Source organism: Neofelis nebulosa, chromosome 9 (genome assembly GCF_028018385.1).
Source record: "Neofelis nebulosa isolate mNeoNeb1 chromosome 9, mNeoNeb1.pri, whole genome shotgun sequence".
Taxonomy (NCBI): domain Eukaryota; kingdom Metazoa; phylum Chordata; class Mammalia; order Carnivora; family Felidae; genus Neofelis; species Neofelis nebulosa.
Genome location: NC_080790.1, coordinates 98286055 through 98302368, shown reverse-complemented (window position 1 = coordinate 98302368; position 16314 = coordinate 98286055). Strand labels below are relative to the sequence as shown.

At 42.3% G+C, this 16314-nt stretch overlaps 2 protein-coding genes across 2 annotated transcripts in view; both read left to right on the top strand.

Annotated features, from left to right (window-relative positions):
- Positions 1–414: 414 nt before the first annotated feature.
- On the top strand, positions 415–4279 carry LOC131485374 (protein PET117 homolog, mitochondrial). Its single transcript, XM_058684803.1, has 2 exons — positions 415–611; positions 4123–4279. The coding sequence occupies exons 1-2, from the start codon at positions 516–518 to the stop codon at positions 4270–4272; spliced, it is 246 nt and encodes an 81-aa protein (XP_058540786.1). The 5' UTR covers positions 415–515; the 3' UTR covers positions 4273–4279.
- Positions 4280–4577: 298 nt separating this feature from the next.
- Positions 4578–16314, top strand: part of KAT14 (lysine acetyltransferase 14) — a 36546-nt gene continuing 24809 nt past the window's right edge. Inside the window, exons 1-3 of the mRNA XM_058684802.1 lie at positions 4578–4836; positions 6714–6832; positions 10865–10986. Of these exons, the coding sequence (XP_058540785.1) occupies positions 4578–4836; positions 6714–6832; positions 10865–10986 (500 nt within the window). The remainder of the gene's footprint in view (positions 4837–6713; positions 6833–10864; positions 10987–16314) is intronic.

Here is a 16314-nt window from a genome sequence, read left to right as displayed (position 1 = left end):
GAAGCAAGTTGACCAGCGCTTTAAACGAAGAGGCATCGCTACCCAGTTAGCATGCCCTTTAGCCAGAAAGCTTTTCGGTTTTAAGAAAAATCAGAGCCTGACCAGCCAGCCCACAGTATTTAGATGAAAACAGGTGTCTACAACATTTAATTATGGATCTACAAGCAAAAACTCCATCTTCTGGTGGCACCTACCGCGCAAAGGGCCAAAGAGGCTGCGATTACTAAGGCTGGTATCGAGCAAAGGACCAGGGTCAGCAGAACGCTCAGAGGGGACAGATTATGTGTGTGTGAGGGGACGGGAAGAAGAGGCAACCGCAGCCACACTTCAGCAGTGCAGGGACGCCGCTCCGCGCTCGGCTCTCGATTGCTAGCGCCTGGCGCGGCGGGCGGTGCAGCGGCTGCAGGGGCTCTGCGCTCGAGCGGTCGAGCCTGACCCGCAGCCTCCGAGTCGCGTTCGGTTGCGGCCCTGGGGCCCGTGGCGGGTAGGCGGAGGCCGCGGCGGCCGGCGCGGGGATGTCGAGGAGCTCGAAGGTGGTGCTGGGCCTGTCGGTGGTGCTGACGGCGGCCACCGTGGCCGGCGTGCATCTGAAGCAGCGGCAGGACCGGCAGGTCGGTGTCACGTGACCTCCTCTTCCGGGGCCCGCGAGGGCGACCTAAGGCCCAGTGGCCTCTCTCCGCGTGGTTCTCCGTTGCTCCTCGTCTCTCCCTCTTTCGTCGGCTCCGCGGCGGCGCGATCCTGCGTCCCACCCATTCCTCGATCACCCCGGTCACGCGACTGCGGCTCCCACGCCGTCCGCCCGGCCCGGGCGCCGCAGCCCCCGCGGCCGCGTGCACCGGGAGGCCCCGGCGACCCCGTCCTGCCGGCGCGGGGGAGCCCCTGCCCTCCGCGCCCTCAGCCTCCTGGCTCCAGCTAAGGCAGGCCTGCAGGGTGGTGGGTGGCCCGGTTCCCAGGTCACCTCCAGCCTACAGTGGCACGGACTTTTCAGCGTGTCGCTTGGGCCGCTGCAAAGTAGAGGCGGGAAAGGGTTTTCGTGGGGGTGCACTCAGCAAGTTGTCGGCCTCTCCCCAACCCCAGGCCCAAGGTTGAGGCTCAACCCTAATGTATCTCATTTCCAGTGTTAATGAGATTTTATCCTAGGATTAAGGAGGCTGCCCCGAATCCACTTTCTCTGCCTTTAGCCAAGGTAATTTAGTGGATGCTTTTTGTTTGTTTGTTTGTTTGTTTGTTTGTTTGTTTTAAGAAACAGTATGCTGTGGAAACAAGATTCTGGGAATTAGAGATACCAGCCTCCAATTTTTCTTTTTTCTGTACCTGTATTTCTAGAAATATCTGTAACTTACTGATCGGTTGACCGACCGCCCGTTCCGTGTGTGTCAGTTCATATTGTTTTTACTCTAGTTGGCAAATGTTTAGTGATTGGTCTGTGTGTGCCAGGCACCACACTAGGCGCTTTGGGAAACAAAGATAGGAAGGACGGGCGTTCCTGAGTTTGTAACTGCTTCACACCGGTGCTGAAAGTTGAGTTGAGAACAGGCAACTAGGTCAGTGCGTGCGTTAGGGTTGGGCTTAGTTTTGCCAAGGGTGGAAGTAATGAACTGGATGAATCAATAGTAAATGGCCTTTTGTCGTACTGGGCTGTGCAGTGTGCTTGGTACACAGAGATGAAGCAGAAGAAGTGTTGTCCTTGTTCACAGTCTGGAAATCGGGAAGGTGTGATGGTATAAGAATTTGGGGGAGGGGCTATTGGGGTGAGTAATGAGGGCATGGAAGAGGTTAGAGATTGGGGAACAAAGTATGGGTTCTGAGGGCGGAGCTTTTGGAATAGAGGCAGGCAAGTTTCTCTTCTAAAAGTGAAAGGAGGGGCGCCTGGGTGGCGCAGTCGGTTAAGCGTCCGACTTCAGCCAGGTCACGATCTCGCGGTCCGTGAGTTCGAGCCCCGCGTCAGGCTCTGGGCTGATGGCTCGGAGCCTGGAGCCTGTTTCTGATTCTGTGTCTCCCTCTCTCTCTGCCCCTCCCCCGTTCATGCTCTGTCTCTCTCTGTCCCAAAAATAAATAAAAAAATGTTGAAAAAAAAAATTAAAAAAAAAAAATAAAAAAAATAAAAGTGAAAGGAAAAGAAGGTGATCAAAAGAAATCTGAGGTGGAGTAGAGGATGGTCAGATGTAGTTCTGAGGTCAGTGGAGGCAGAGATTTTCAGACTATGGGGTAGGGATGGATGAGAGCTTGGTTCTGAACTAACTCAGCATCTCTCGTTTTTACAATGTCACCTACTCCAGACCTCTTAAATCAGAATCTCTTGGATATGGGGAATCTTGATCACGTATGTGTTAAAAACCACCCAGGGGATTCTAACATGCAGCTGGGGTTGAGTATCTCTGTACTAGAGGGTGGAAAAACAAAGATTTAGGTATTTGGAAATTAGATGAAGAAAAGATTGACCGGAATAACCTGTGTTTATTTTGCATCCAGTCATTCAGTGGACTTTTTTTTTTTACACTAGGAAGAAGACAAATGATTGACACATTGGGTATGTTGGAAGGTTCAAGGAAGCAAGAAATAAAATAATGACTTGTTTTCTAGCATTTCTTGACTGTTTACCACAGGCCAGGCACTGACATTAATCCTCACAGGAACCCAGCAAAACGAGTTGTACTACATGAGTAATGGTGAAGAGGTCTTGGTGGTTAGTAAGAGAGTGATTAGTAAGGTAGCTAAGTGCAGGTCACAGGCAGTTGGCATACACTGCAACTTGAAAGAAGGTAGCACTACAATGATGGCAGGAGAGCAAGCTCCTAAGCCATATGCTGAAGTCTGAGGAAGGAAGATCAGGTATGGAAGATCCCAGAGGCAGGTATGGAAAGAATGATTCCAGTGGATGGTGTGGGCTTTGGGGGTGGGGTGGGGTGTGTGCATGGGTGTGTCATGGTACAGGAAGTACAGGACCCAAAGGACTGGGGAGGGAGGAGCCAAATGTCTCTGGAGATCTGGCTAAGGAGCAGGGTCCAAAAAAGATGGTTTTCAATTGTGTTATCTGTTCTAGGACTCTTAAACTTCCCAATTCCCCCCCATAATAGTGAGTGAAACTCTAGGCCTGGAGGAGATCTGGCAAGTAGGTACTTGGCGAGTTTCTTTAAATAGGCATAATAGGGACACCTCAGTAGCTCAGTCGGTTGAGCGTCTGACTCTTGATCTCAGCTCAGGTCTTGATCTCAGGGTTGTGAGTTTAAGTGCATTGTTGGGCTCTGTGCTGGGCATAGTGCCCGCTTAAAAATAATGATGGTAGTAGTAAAATAAAATAGACCTAATGATTACCAACAAACAAAACCCCAGGCCCTGGGCCCCACCCCCATTAATTCTACCTCACAAGGCTGCTGTTAAAAAAAAATTAGTATTTGGGGACCTAAAAACTAGAAAATGGCAATTATTAGTAATGACTGGACTTAGGCTTTAAAAAGTCTCATCTTAGGTGCCAAGTCCGTGTTCTGGAATTTCCGACCTGTCTTTAGTGCTTCTCAAAGTAACTACCACCTTTCTTTTTTCCTCTGGTAGTAGCATTGTATTTTTCCCGTCTCTCTCAGTCATGTAATTGATTAGTAATTCTGTATAATTTTTACTTCTTCTTATGCACTAGAAGAAGCTAAGATCTTTATTTTCTTGATCCTGATAGTTTGTTTAAATTTCAGGAATCTTTTTTTTCTTTGATATTTATTATTCAGCTAGGATCATTGCTAATAGGAAAGTAGTTTGTAAAGTTACTGTAGTAATTCTCACCAGATCTTTTAAAGCATTCAATTAAACTTTTAAAATTCACCTCAGGAACAGTTTTTTTTTTCTTTTCTTTTTTTAATTTCCCATGAAGCTTCTATACTGAATGTTCAGGAATTTCTTAAAATATGGTTAAGAAGTCATTTTAAGTAATAACACTGGTGGAGCACACGACCAAATTAATCTGATAGCTTGTTACATTTTACATTTATGCAGAAAGTTGAAATAGTAATTAGGTATTTGGAGTCTCAAAGTTTTCAGTGTATTTTGGTAGTACTGTTACTCAGATTGAATGGCACAAGGAAGGGAACCACCTGTTTGGGTGTTACTGAAATCTGTTTCTTGCGTTTTTAGAGGCTTCACGATGGAGTGATCAGAGACATTGAGAGGCAGAATCGGAAAAAAGAAAACATTCGTCTCTTGGGAGAACAGATTATTTTGACTGAGCAACTTGAAGCAGAAAGAGAGAAGATGTTATTGGCAAAAGGATCTCAAAAAACATGACTTGAAATGGATGCCAAATATTGATGGGACAGTGTTGAGTGTGGGTGTGTGTGGATGGAGAATAGCTTTGTGAGGTGTTCACCCTTTTTTTGTCACTGTCCTTTCAAACTTGACCAAAGACAAGGACAGTGGATCACATATTCTAAATTATTGCTTAAAAGTCCCTTCTATCTGAGTAAAGAAGTGGGCAGACACTCTCGTGAAGAGTTTCTGTCTGTGTGATCCTGGTAGAAGCCCCTTGAAGCCTGGTGTCCAGAGCTTAGGATTGTTCGTGAAAAGCACTTGAGAGCCTGGGAGAGGAAGGGATGGATAGTAACATCCACCTGAGTAGTTTGATAAGCCGGCATGATGATGAAGCCACGAGAACATCTACCTCAGAAGGGCTGGAGGAGGGGGAGGTGGAGGGGGAGACTCTCCTGATCGTTGAATCGGAGGACCAGGCATCAGTGGACTTATCTCATGATCAGAGTGGGGATTCCCTCAACAGTGACGAAGGAGATGTGTCCTGGATGGAGGAGCAGCTGTCCTACTTCTGTGACAAGTGCCAAAAATGGATACCGGCCAGTAAGGAGCTTCTCAATTCCTTTGATTTGTCAGTTCCAATGTGAAGGTTTGTTTTTCTCACCTGTGAACGAAACATGAATGTACAATGGACCTAAATAAAAAGATAATTATTAATTTATGATTAGTTTAGTTGGTTAATGACAGATTTATATAAAACATAGACACATTTGTGCTAATAAAAATTACTGTCAACCTCTCACATTGTTAAGTTAACATTTTGGACGACAACCCAATAAAAGAAAGTTGGAAATCCTGTGTTATTTAAAGAATTAGCCACATTGTTTAACAAGATCACGTTATGGATTTAGGGCCCAATACTAGGCCCAGTATAGAATGAAAGTTCAAGTTACTCTATTAATATTTAACTTCCGTGGAAAACTGCTGTTGTATGCTGAAGTAAATCAGAATTAGCAGATTAAAAATATTTTATGCTTTTTTTCTGGGACCATTCTTGTTTTCTGCTTGCTGGCCTCCTAGATCTGCTGACGACAGATATATATACACATGCTACCCCGATACCTCACTCTTTCAGCTAATCTTTTCATCTGCCAGTATCCTGGCTCTCAAGGAGCATGCTTTGGCAGCCATCACGAGTCTTACCAAAATGGGATTTTCCCATTCGGCAGAGACTAGGAAAGACATCGGTACCAGAGGAATTCTTTGTGTAATACTTTGTAACTAGGTCAGAGAAATTTCAGCTGAAACGGGTCAGTTTCTGGTATGTGGAAGTGTTTTTAAGATGGATTTAACTATTCAGATTAATAGTTACTATTAATAAATTAATAGTAACAGTTTCATAGGAAACAATCTAGAACTTTCTATGCATTAGCTAGCGTTTGCTTCTGAGCTCTTTCTGCTTGTGATTTAGGGCCCTGCCTGAGAAATCTCTGGCGTTCCACCTTGTCCTCTAAGGATACATTTTAAACTGTCCATCACGATAGGGTCCCTGCTAACTTCCTCAGCGTCTCTCCTCAGTATCCTGTCCCCACACAACCAGAACTTTGCAGTTAGGGTGAGCTTTTAATTCTCCACAAAAAAATTCTTATACCAAGGTCTCTGCACATTTTAATTTCCTCTCTGGAATATGTGTCTCTGTAGCCTCCGTGGGCTCCCGCCATTCACATAGGCACCCCTCTTCCCCTGGCCAATTCTAATCATCCTTCAGGTCCCCTGTCAATGCCACTTTTTCTAGCTCTCCCATCTTCCTTGTATGGGTTGGGCCTCCCTTTTATGTACCCTCGCATTGCCCTGTGGCACACACCACATTCCATTCCAGTGGTTGTCCTGTCTCCCAGAGCATTGGCATCACCTGGGGAACATTAGAAAATGGAGAGACCCAGACCCCGCCTTTTAGAGATTGGTTCATTCTGTGTGAGTAGGCCCAGGCATCTTTTAAAAAAACAAAACCACTCCATGGGTGATTCCAATGTACAGTGAGGATGGAGAACCGTTGTGCTATTATGATTACCTATTTCCTTGTACATCACCCTCAGAACTTCTAAAATGCCGAAAGCAGACTATCTTGGGCGCTGTGTTCCGGTTCCTAGGCCAGTGCCTGGCACGCAGTGGGAACTCAGATATTTCTTGAAAGAGTGTGGAGACCCATAAGAGTCAGGAATGTTAACAGTTGGAAAATCCAGTGAGAGCAATGAAAACGTGATTTTCCAGCATCTTTCTCCTAAAAGCTAGGAAGCGTACACTTAACAGGCATACGCTTTTCTTCTGTGCTTTTCTTCTGTTTTCCCTATTCCTGTCCTGCTATCATGGGTTAGCTGAAAAGGAGGAAGAACACACGGGAAGCATGGAAAATCTGGTTGATACACTGATAAATGCTGCTCTAGATAAACCTATGATGTGCTTTTTTGTTTTTCTCCTAGGTCAGCTGAGGGAACAGCTCAGTTACCTTAAGGGTGATAATTTTTTTAGATTCACTTGTTCCGATTGCTCAGAAGATGGCAAGGAGCAGTATGAAAGGCTGAAACTGACATGGCAGCAAGTGAGTAAAAAGCTCTTCCCCTAGAATTTGCAGGGTCAATCCCCCAAGGAATTCATTGGAATGAATATTCAGAGAACAGGGAGCTTACACATAGGCTTTTGAGCTGTTTTGAGGGTCGCTCCTTGCTTCACAATGAAAATGATAAATATAGGGAGAAAGGAGTTCTTTGTGAAAATACTCCCTGCTAATGTGGTGAATTAGGTTTGAGATTCTCGAAAACCTCACACACACAATTTCACATGGATATGATGCCAGACTCTGATTTTAATTGAATTCCCAATGAGGTTCATATTTTTCTGGCAGCCGTTTTTAGCACAATGTAAAGGTGACCACGTCGGAAATAGTTTGGGAAAGTATAACGTGGCTCATTGCAGAAGCCAACGTAATCTGGCTTTTCCGCATTTGAACAGGGATATGTTTGAATATTGTTGGGGGAATGAATATCTACGTCCACCTTTTAGCCGTCTCTAGTACCAGCCCCCTCCTCCAAGCCAACTGTAGCCTGAACAATAGCTTTTTACTGATCGCCAGCTTGTCTTAATTTTTTTGGTTTGTTTTTATATTACTAACTAGGTCTATTGCAAGGTACCAATGGCCATAGTCTGAATTCTAAAAATGAACGAATTACACATTACTTTGAGTTTTTATGTTTATTCATTTAACAAATATTGAGTGCCCATGATGAACCAGGTGTCATTCTAGGCCTGGAGACTGCTGTGATGAGGAAGACAGCTAGGCAGCTGACATTTTAGACATTTTAGACAATAAGCAGACAAATAAACAAGTTAATTACCCATAGCACTTTTTTGCTATGAAAGAAATAAACAGGGTAAATGAGAAAGAGTTTGGATGAAATGATCTGAGCCACTAAGGTATTCCTTATAAACTGCAGTTGCTTTAGCAGCTTGGACTGTTAATTATCAGTGCTTTACTAGGAGATGTGCTAATGAAATCTGTCAGTGGTGAATTTAGGGAGCCTTTTTTGACTTGGCTGAGTATGCAAGTAGAAAATGAAGGGATGTTTGTACTGAGGATATAGTCTTATGCGTATTGTAATTGGGATGTTTTTCTCAAGGTGTACCTGGGATATTGTGTCTAGGCAAGGTCAGATTAATATAATAGATTGTACACCCATCAGCAGATTTGCATTTGATCTGTAAGCGTCTCAAAAAGCTGTAAAGTGGAAGAAGAGCAAATATACGTAATTTATTGGCAAGAATATGAGTTTTTGCGGAGGTTCTTTTGAAGAGAACAACTGGCTTTTGGTTATATTGCTCAGAAGATACAATATTGGCTCAGTTTGCACATTTAATTAGGCTGACATCACTTGAAAATTATGTTTTCACTTCCAGAAGATCGATTGATGGTAGATAGTATCTTGGTACGATGAAGTGATAGATCAGACACGTCTGGTTCTTGGTAAACTACTGACCAGTATTTCTAGTTGCCTCTAAGAAACCCAGCCTCAGGGTGCCTGGGTGGCTCAGTCGGTTGAGTGTCTGACTCTTGATTTTGGCTCAGGTCTTGATCCCAGGGTCATGGGATTGAGCACTGCGTCGGGCTCCTCACTGAATGCAGAGCCTGCTTAAGATTCTCTCTCTCTGTCTCTCTCTCTCCCCCCCCCTCTCTCTCTCTCTCCCTCCCTCCCCCTCCCTCTCCCTCTCCCCCCTTTCCTCACTTGTACCTGCTCTCTCCCTCTCTCTCAAATAAATAAAATGAAAAGAATTTTACAAAAAATTAAAAATAAAAACCCCAGCATCTCAAGAAAGAGCTAATCAGATGGTGTTTTATAGATTCTATTGATGTCACCAAATAATATATTGGAATGTGGGGTTTCTGTCTTTTTAAATCTTAAACTTTATATTTGTTGATTTACCAAAGTAATAAGTAGAAATGCCTGTTTCACCACAAAATACCAACAGTACAGAGGGTCTGGTCTCCTGACCTTTCTTCCACGCTCTTTTTTGTGTTCTCTTCTCGTAGTGACTTGCGAACAGCAGTTTGAAATGCGGGAGAAACCATCATGTGTTTGGGAAGGATAGGGTAGTGGTTATATTCTCATCCTGGATGCTTATTCTTACATGGCAGGTGTAGCACGTACCGTGATCTGTGCTCATTATTTTTCTAGGTGTTTTTCAGCAGGTACTTGTGAAGTGCCTACTGTGGCTGAGCCAGCCCCGAGCTGGGCCCTGGGGATACTCTGTCACTGATAAGCTCTTGTGAGAGTGAAAAACTGAACTGGGATTCATTTTTTTTTAAGATTCCAGATTCCAGGCGAGGGGGAAAACCATGTCCTTCATAGATTTTGCAGTTTGCTTAATAAATATTAAGTGTTACAGAAAAAGTTATTTTCAAGTAAATGTGTGAATTTTAGCTTTTTAAAGTGGTGAAATAATTCAGACATGCAAAAAAAGTACCAGAAATAAAGTAGCAGACAGTGTCTCTACTGCCGAGATTAACAGTGAATACGTGTGTCTGAAGTACTTGAGGGGTCTGGGAGTAGGCAAAAGAAGCTGATTTCAGACTTTCCTTAAAGTATTTCTTGAACAATAGCTTTTAAAATTGAGGTAAAATATACATAACATGAAAGTTTACTATTTTAACCACCTTTAAGCATATAATTCAGCGGCATTCGGTACATTCACATTGTTTTGCAACCATCATCGCTGTCCATCTCCAAACATATTTATCTTCCCAAACTGAAACTCCATATCCGTTGAATAGTAAGTCCTCATGGACAATAACTTTTTAAGGACGCTGTTGGTTAGTTGATGTAGACCTGTTGCAACAGTGAGTGGAAGGACTGGACAAATCCGTCAATGGGATTAATTGTTTGGTGGGGTTTCTGCAGGTTTCACAAGTGTAAGGAGCGGGGAGCTTGGTTAGTGGAAGTGTCAGTATTACTGGGCCCTTTGAGTTGGAGGTTTTCCCTTGGACCATTGAAGGTCTCGAGCTGTGAGCACGGGGGTTGGGGAGCCTGAACTGCAGTTTACTAGCCTCCTTACACTTTCAGGATGTTCCTTCTGGAAAGAATAATTAAGTTAGATTCCTTACATAGATTCTCTGTCCCTTTTTCAATTTCAGTGGCCCCAAATCAATCATTATTTTCATTAGGTTGAAAATGTAGTTTCAAATAGCTTGTATTGTTTTGTTCATTTACATGAATTTACATCATGACAAAATTGCATATATATTGATGCAAAAAGAAATGCCTCAAAGGATAGTCATTGAACATGTTAAAAGTGATTGTTTCTTGATGGCAGATCTAGAGTGATTTTTACTTCCTTCTTTGCTTTTCTATTATGGAAGTCTTTTACAGTGAGCACACGTTACTTATATTTCTGGAAAACACTTCCCAATTCTGGGCTATGAATTAATCACCTGTAGACGAGCAAGGCTGGACCAGATGAGGAGTTTCCACTTGGAGCTCTGAGAGTAATGCTAATTTCATCAGAAGAAAGGTTTCCGCAGCTAAAAATGGCTAAACACCGAGTAGATGGTGACCAACATTATTTTCAGCTTTGAAATTCTGAGAGTCTTTGTTTTTGCTCTCTAAAGAGCTTAGGAAAGTATATAGATAGGCAGGGGTGACTTTCAAAATAAAGGTTAGCACCATCATTCAGAAAATGTGGGCTGCAGCAGATACCTGGATGCCTGACAGCCAGTAGTGTCCCTTTATCTAGTGCCATGTTGTATAAGATGGAGGGACACGGAGGGGGGGGGAGGGGGGGTGGCGGGACAGGTTGCTTGCATAGGACAGTCGTTGTTTATCATAATCAGTTCAGCCACACATTAGCCCTGCATGTGCAACGTGTAAGGAACAACGGCAGATACTTAAGTGGATTAGTGATATTGATCTAATGGAAGCAAAACAGAAAATAAAATTCTATACTGAGAGTATTCCAAGATATCACCCTTTCCCCCTCTGTTCCCCACCATTCCTACTCAGAATAGAAAACAAACTCTTGCCCCCTGAAGGTTAACATCCCTAATCGTGCTTGCCTCCCAGCCCTTGTTGCGTTTGTGTTCCAGGTCGTCATGCTGGCAATGTATAACTTGTCTCTGGAAGGAAGTGGACGGCAAGGTTATTTCCGATGGAAAGAAGATATCTGTGCTTTTATTGAGAAACATTGGACCTTTTTACTGGGGAATAGGTAATGTGATTTTTGGAAATCTTATACTTGCACAAAGAGGTGAAGAACAAAGTACACAAGATTTGAGATAGCCTAATGCAGCCCTTTAGGAATTAGAGTACCTGTGGCAATTACAAAGAATTTTTTAATTCAGAAAATGTTACTTTTTTAAGTTAAAACACGTGTTTGTGGAAAACCAAAGTGAAAGTATGTACTGTTTTTTGGATTTTTTTTAATGTTTATTTGTTTTGAGAGCGAGCGCAAGCAGGAGGGGCAGAGACAGAGAATCCTAAGTAGGCTCCATGCTGCCAGCAGAGACCTGTGTGGGACTCGATCTCGCGAACCATGAGATCATGACCTGAGCCAAAATCAAGAGTCGGATGCTTAACCAACTGAGCCACCCAGGCACCCCGGAAGTATATACTATTAAAAAATGTAGGTTTCCGGACTTTTCTAAAAGTCCTACTTTAGAGGACACTTTTGGTTTCTACTGAGCATGAAGAGATTTGAAGAGATTCTTAGAATGTTAAACAATAGAGAGCTTAATTCCATGAGGCTGTTTAATAGTTGGATGAATAACTAATTTGAGGATATATGATCATTTGTCCTTTTGAAATCAGTGTCTGATAGAAGGTCAGAGGAAGGAAGATAATGGCAATGGCTGACTTCACCTCTTTAAATTGCTCTTCATTAATAGACTCTTATCAGTATTTGTTTTTATGAACTGGAAAGTAAATACTGGTGATACGTTTTGGTATTATAGTGCTTAGCAAAGTCTAGGCACATTAATACGCATGTGGCTTGTTCATTCATTCCTCTACATGATAACGCATTGATTTTACTGCTGATCACGCCTCATTGGTGGCTGCTTTGGCTCATCACACTCAGATATGCCAGGGCACAGATCTTAAAACCACATGCTTTAACTAAAGATCCATGCAGATCAACAAGATTTTTATTGCCGTTAGGGATTAGTGAGTTTCCGACTGCATTTGCAAGTTGTATGAGATTCTGATTGTTAGTTGCCATCTTAAGTCCTGTGTGAGGCTCATATGTCTTGCTTAATTGGGTCAGGGTAGACGTGATACAGGCTCTGATCACATCAGGTCAGAACAGGAAGTTTGTACCTGTCCTTTCTCTGAATGCACTGTGGCCTCTGTTTCCTCGGGCGCCGAGAAGACACAGCTCTGCCAGCATCACTCGGAGCTCAGGGAGGGCAGTTGAAAGGAGAGGCGGCTTTCTGAAGGCTCGCTGTGAGGAGAAAATAGAAGAGATTCAGTACATTTTTACAAAAGGAGTTATTTTTGTTCTTGAGTTATTTAGTAGTACTAAGAAAAGAATTGACAGTATAACTGGTTCTTTTCTTAAAGAAAGGGAATCTGTTGTCTTAGTTTAATGATTTAGCACTATTTATGGAACTTAATATACCCCATTTATAAAGCACAAGAAAGGGAAAAAAACTGATAAAATTAGATCTTGGAATGTTTTCCTGATCTCTCAGTGCCATTCTGCTTAGTGGATTGTCTTCTAGAAGAAATTGGATTTAAATTGCCTGTTTTTAAGGATTTTGCTATATTTTAACATAAGTTGTTCAGTTGTTTCATTTGTTCATTTGTAGAGTATGTTTGGAGAGGAATCAGCCAAGGCTTTTTTTCCTTTTTAATCCTTTACTGAAAGGCATTAATTACTCTCCAGTTTCTGTGCCGTTTAACTGTTAAACTAGTGGTTTTTGGCCATGTTAGTGAATCACTAGAATTACCATTTACTTATTTGAATCAAGCCCCCCCCCCCTTTTTGTAAGTACATTCATTTTGAAAAGAAACTTCACACCGCCATGATAAGTGGAAAATTCGTATCATTTGCCATACATAGAATGAAACTATAAAAATAGGTGCACTAAAAATAACACAATGTTATTGAATTATAGCTGGATCTCATGGCCCATAAAGGCAATCAAAGCCCTCTTTCGTAATCAGAAAGGGAAGCAGTGTGTGCTTTAAGTTAGAACTTAAAGCAACCAACTTTCTTCTTGATCTAACCAGAAGGAATGAGAGATCATTAAAAATTACTCTGTGATTCCTTGTCAATTAGTTCCCTACGTCAACATTGTCCTTTGCTTTTGGAACTCTGCTATAAGCATCGGTGATTGGAAAAGCCACCGAAACCCCTTGCCCAAGGCAGTCAGCACGTGCTCAGACGGCTCTGTGTGTGAACATCCACAGAATCACTATGCCCCAGGGAAGCGGCCTGCAGAGAACATGTACAGTTAGATTTTTTTCATAGCTACTGAAGATTTTAATTCTGCTATCCATAGAACATTCTTTAAATTCCTAACAAGATAAGCATTTCTCATTTGCCGTATGACCTAAGAGAATAGTGTGCTGTGTAATGAAGTGCGGGATTTGAATACATTTTCTTTTAGATGTTTACAGGTTTTTCATTCGTGTCTTTAATGTTTTCCGAGTCGCCCTCTCTCTCTGCCCCTCCCCCACTCACACTCTGTCTCTCTCAAAAAATGAATAAACATGTTTAAAAAAAAAGTAAAAGGTTTAATTAATTGCTGCAGTTTAATTGCCTTTGTATGTGTGATCATTTAATCTGCTTTTATAATCCTGACCTTGAATTTTTCCAGGATTAAAAAAAATTTTTTATTAATTTTTTTTTTAATTCCAGATTGTCTAGGTGGCTTGGTTAGTTAAGTGTCCAACTTCAGCTCAGATCATTATCTCACTGCTTGTGAGTTCGAGTCCTGCATTGGGCTATGTGCTGTCAGCCCAGAGCCTGGAGCCTGCTTCAGATTCTGTCTCCCTCTCTCTGTGCCCCTCCCCTGCTCACACACTGTCTCTCTCTCAAATATAATATACATTAAAAATTTGTTTTTAATTCAATATTTAAAAAAGTTTTTATTTATTTATTTTTTATTTATTTTTGAGACAGAGAGAGACAGGGCGTGAGCAGGGGAGGGGCAGAGAGAGAGCGAGACACAGAACCAGAAGCAGGCTCCAGGCTCTGAGCTGTCAGCACACAGGGCTTGAACTCAGAGAGTGTGAGATCATGACCTGAGCTGAAGTCGGATGCTTAACTGACTGAGCCACCCAGGTGCCCCTTTAATTTAATATTTTTTCATTCCAGTATAGTTAACATACAGTGTTATATTAATTTCAGGTATGGAGTATATAAGAGGTATAACTTTGAATAATGAAGAATACTTTGAATACTTTTTTCTATTACTGTATTTCATTGATTTCTAAGATGCACAGTTTTTTTTTAAGTTTATTTATTTATTTTGAGAGAGACAGAGACAGTGCAAATGGGAGAGGGGCAGAGGGAGAAGGAGACAGAGAATTCCAAGCAGGCTCTGCACTATCAGTGACACGGAGCTCAAACCCATGAAACCGTGAGATCATGACCTGAGCCAAAACCAAGAATTGAACGCCTAACCAACTGAGCCACCCAGGCACCCCAAGATGCACATGTTTTAAAATTTTTGCATCTCTTTAAAAATTTTTTTTTTTTAATTTCTCATTTCTGACATTTGGATACATCTTATAAGGGATAGTGTGTCATAACTGATGGCTAGTTTTCTTCTTTTGTTGTAGATAAAATGGTATATCTTAAAGTCAGTGGGTCTTACATATGATGAAATATGATAAAGCACATTCATAGTATTTAAAATTTTTTATTTTATTATTTTTTAATGTTTATTTTTTGAGAGGGAGAGAGACCAAGCATGAGCAGGGGAGGGGCAGAGAGAGAGGGAGACACAGAATCTGAAGCAGGCTCCAGGCTCTGAGCTGTCAGCACAGAGCCTAATGCGGGACTCGAACTCACAAGCTGTGAGATCATGACCTGAGCTGAAGTCAGACGCCCAACCAACTGAGCCACCCAGGAGCCCCTCTTAGCCCTTCTTGATTCTATACTTTTTTCTTATTGTGTATCTCCTTTATCAGAAATCAACTCAGGGAAGGCAGTGATTTTGACTTATTTTCCTTCCATTGTTCTGTCCCCAGCTTCTTTTTTTAAAAATGTTTATATATTTTTGAGGGGGAGGAAGGGGCAGAGAGAGAGGGAGACACAGAATCTGAAGCAGGCTCCAGGCTTGGAGCTGTCAGCACAGAGGCCGGTGTGGGGCTTGAACTCACAAACCACGAGATCGAGACTTGAGCTGAAGTCGGACACTAAACCAACTGAGCCACCCAGGCGCTCCTAAAATTTTTTAAAGGGTGTGACAAAGATTCCAGGGGGATGGCAGAGTAGGAAGCACCAGAAGTCTGTTCCCACCTAGACAACAAACAGTTGAAATGGCAGAATCTGTCTGATGTAACTATTTTGGATCTCTGGATCTATATTGAAGGCTTGTAACTTCCAAGAGGAGACTTGGAAGGTAAATTGCAGTTGAATTTGGTCAAATTCAGCTGTTAGTAACATTTACCCATTCCACACCCTTCAACCCTGTGTCAGGCAGCAACACACTTGTTCCCCAAGCAGCTCACACGTAGCTTGTGGGAGCCAGGGTAGACAAAAAGGACCCTGTCCTCCAAATGTCAGGAATCTGTGTTCTGATCGCTGATTGCTGCTTCTCATCACAGAAATGCAGATGAAGAGGTGGGTTGCACCTCCCCTGAATGGTTGCAAACCCTTCTCCCTCTGGTTGAAATGACTTGAAGGAGATTTAAAGGGCTGGCACTCCCCCTACCCCACCCCATTTTATTTTTCTCTTTGTCCCCTTTGTGGAGCCAGACTTTAAAGATAAGACAATCAAAAGTAACCACATATACAGAGGAAATTAGAAAGTCACCATGGATGCCCAGGGAAAGGCACAGTCTCAGAAATGACCCGGGAAGACCTTAAGTTTATACCTCAGGTTGATCTTTGATACACAGACACCCTACAACAATAAAAAAACACACACACACAAAAAAAAACCAGACACAAAAACCCGTAAATCTCAGAGGAGGAAGAGAATCTGATTTCCAGAGTTACTACATTATTAAATTCAAATATCCAATTTCAACAAAAAATTACAAGGAATACAAAGAAACAGGAAAATATGGCCCATTCAAAGGAAAAAACAATAAAACAACAGAAACTGTCCCTGAAAAAGACCGACTGGCATATCTATAAGACAGACTTTACAACTGTCTTAAACATGTCCTAAGAACTGATGTGGAGAAAGTGAAGAAAATGTTGTATAAACAAAATAGACGTGTCAGCAAAGAGATAAAAAACCTAAAAAGAAACCAAAAAGAAATTCTGCAGCTAAAAAATACAGTAGCTCAAATGAAAAATTCCCTGGAGGGATTGAGAAGCAGCTTTGAGTGGGCAGAAGAAAGAGTAAGTGAGTCTGAG

Excerpts from the sequence above, each read along its gene's own strand:
- LOC131485374 (XM_058684803.1), top strand. The coding sequence starts at position 516 with ATGTCGAGGAGCTCGAAGGTGGTGCTGGGCCTGTCGGTGGTGCTGACG. Across the intron at positions 612-4,122 it reads AGCAGCGGCAGGACCGGCAG|AGGCTTCACGATGGAGTGAT; the intron begins GTCGGTGTCACG and ends TTGCGTTTTTAG.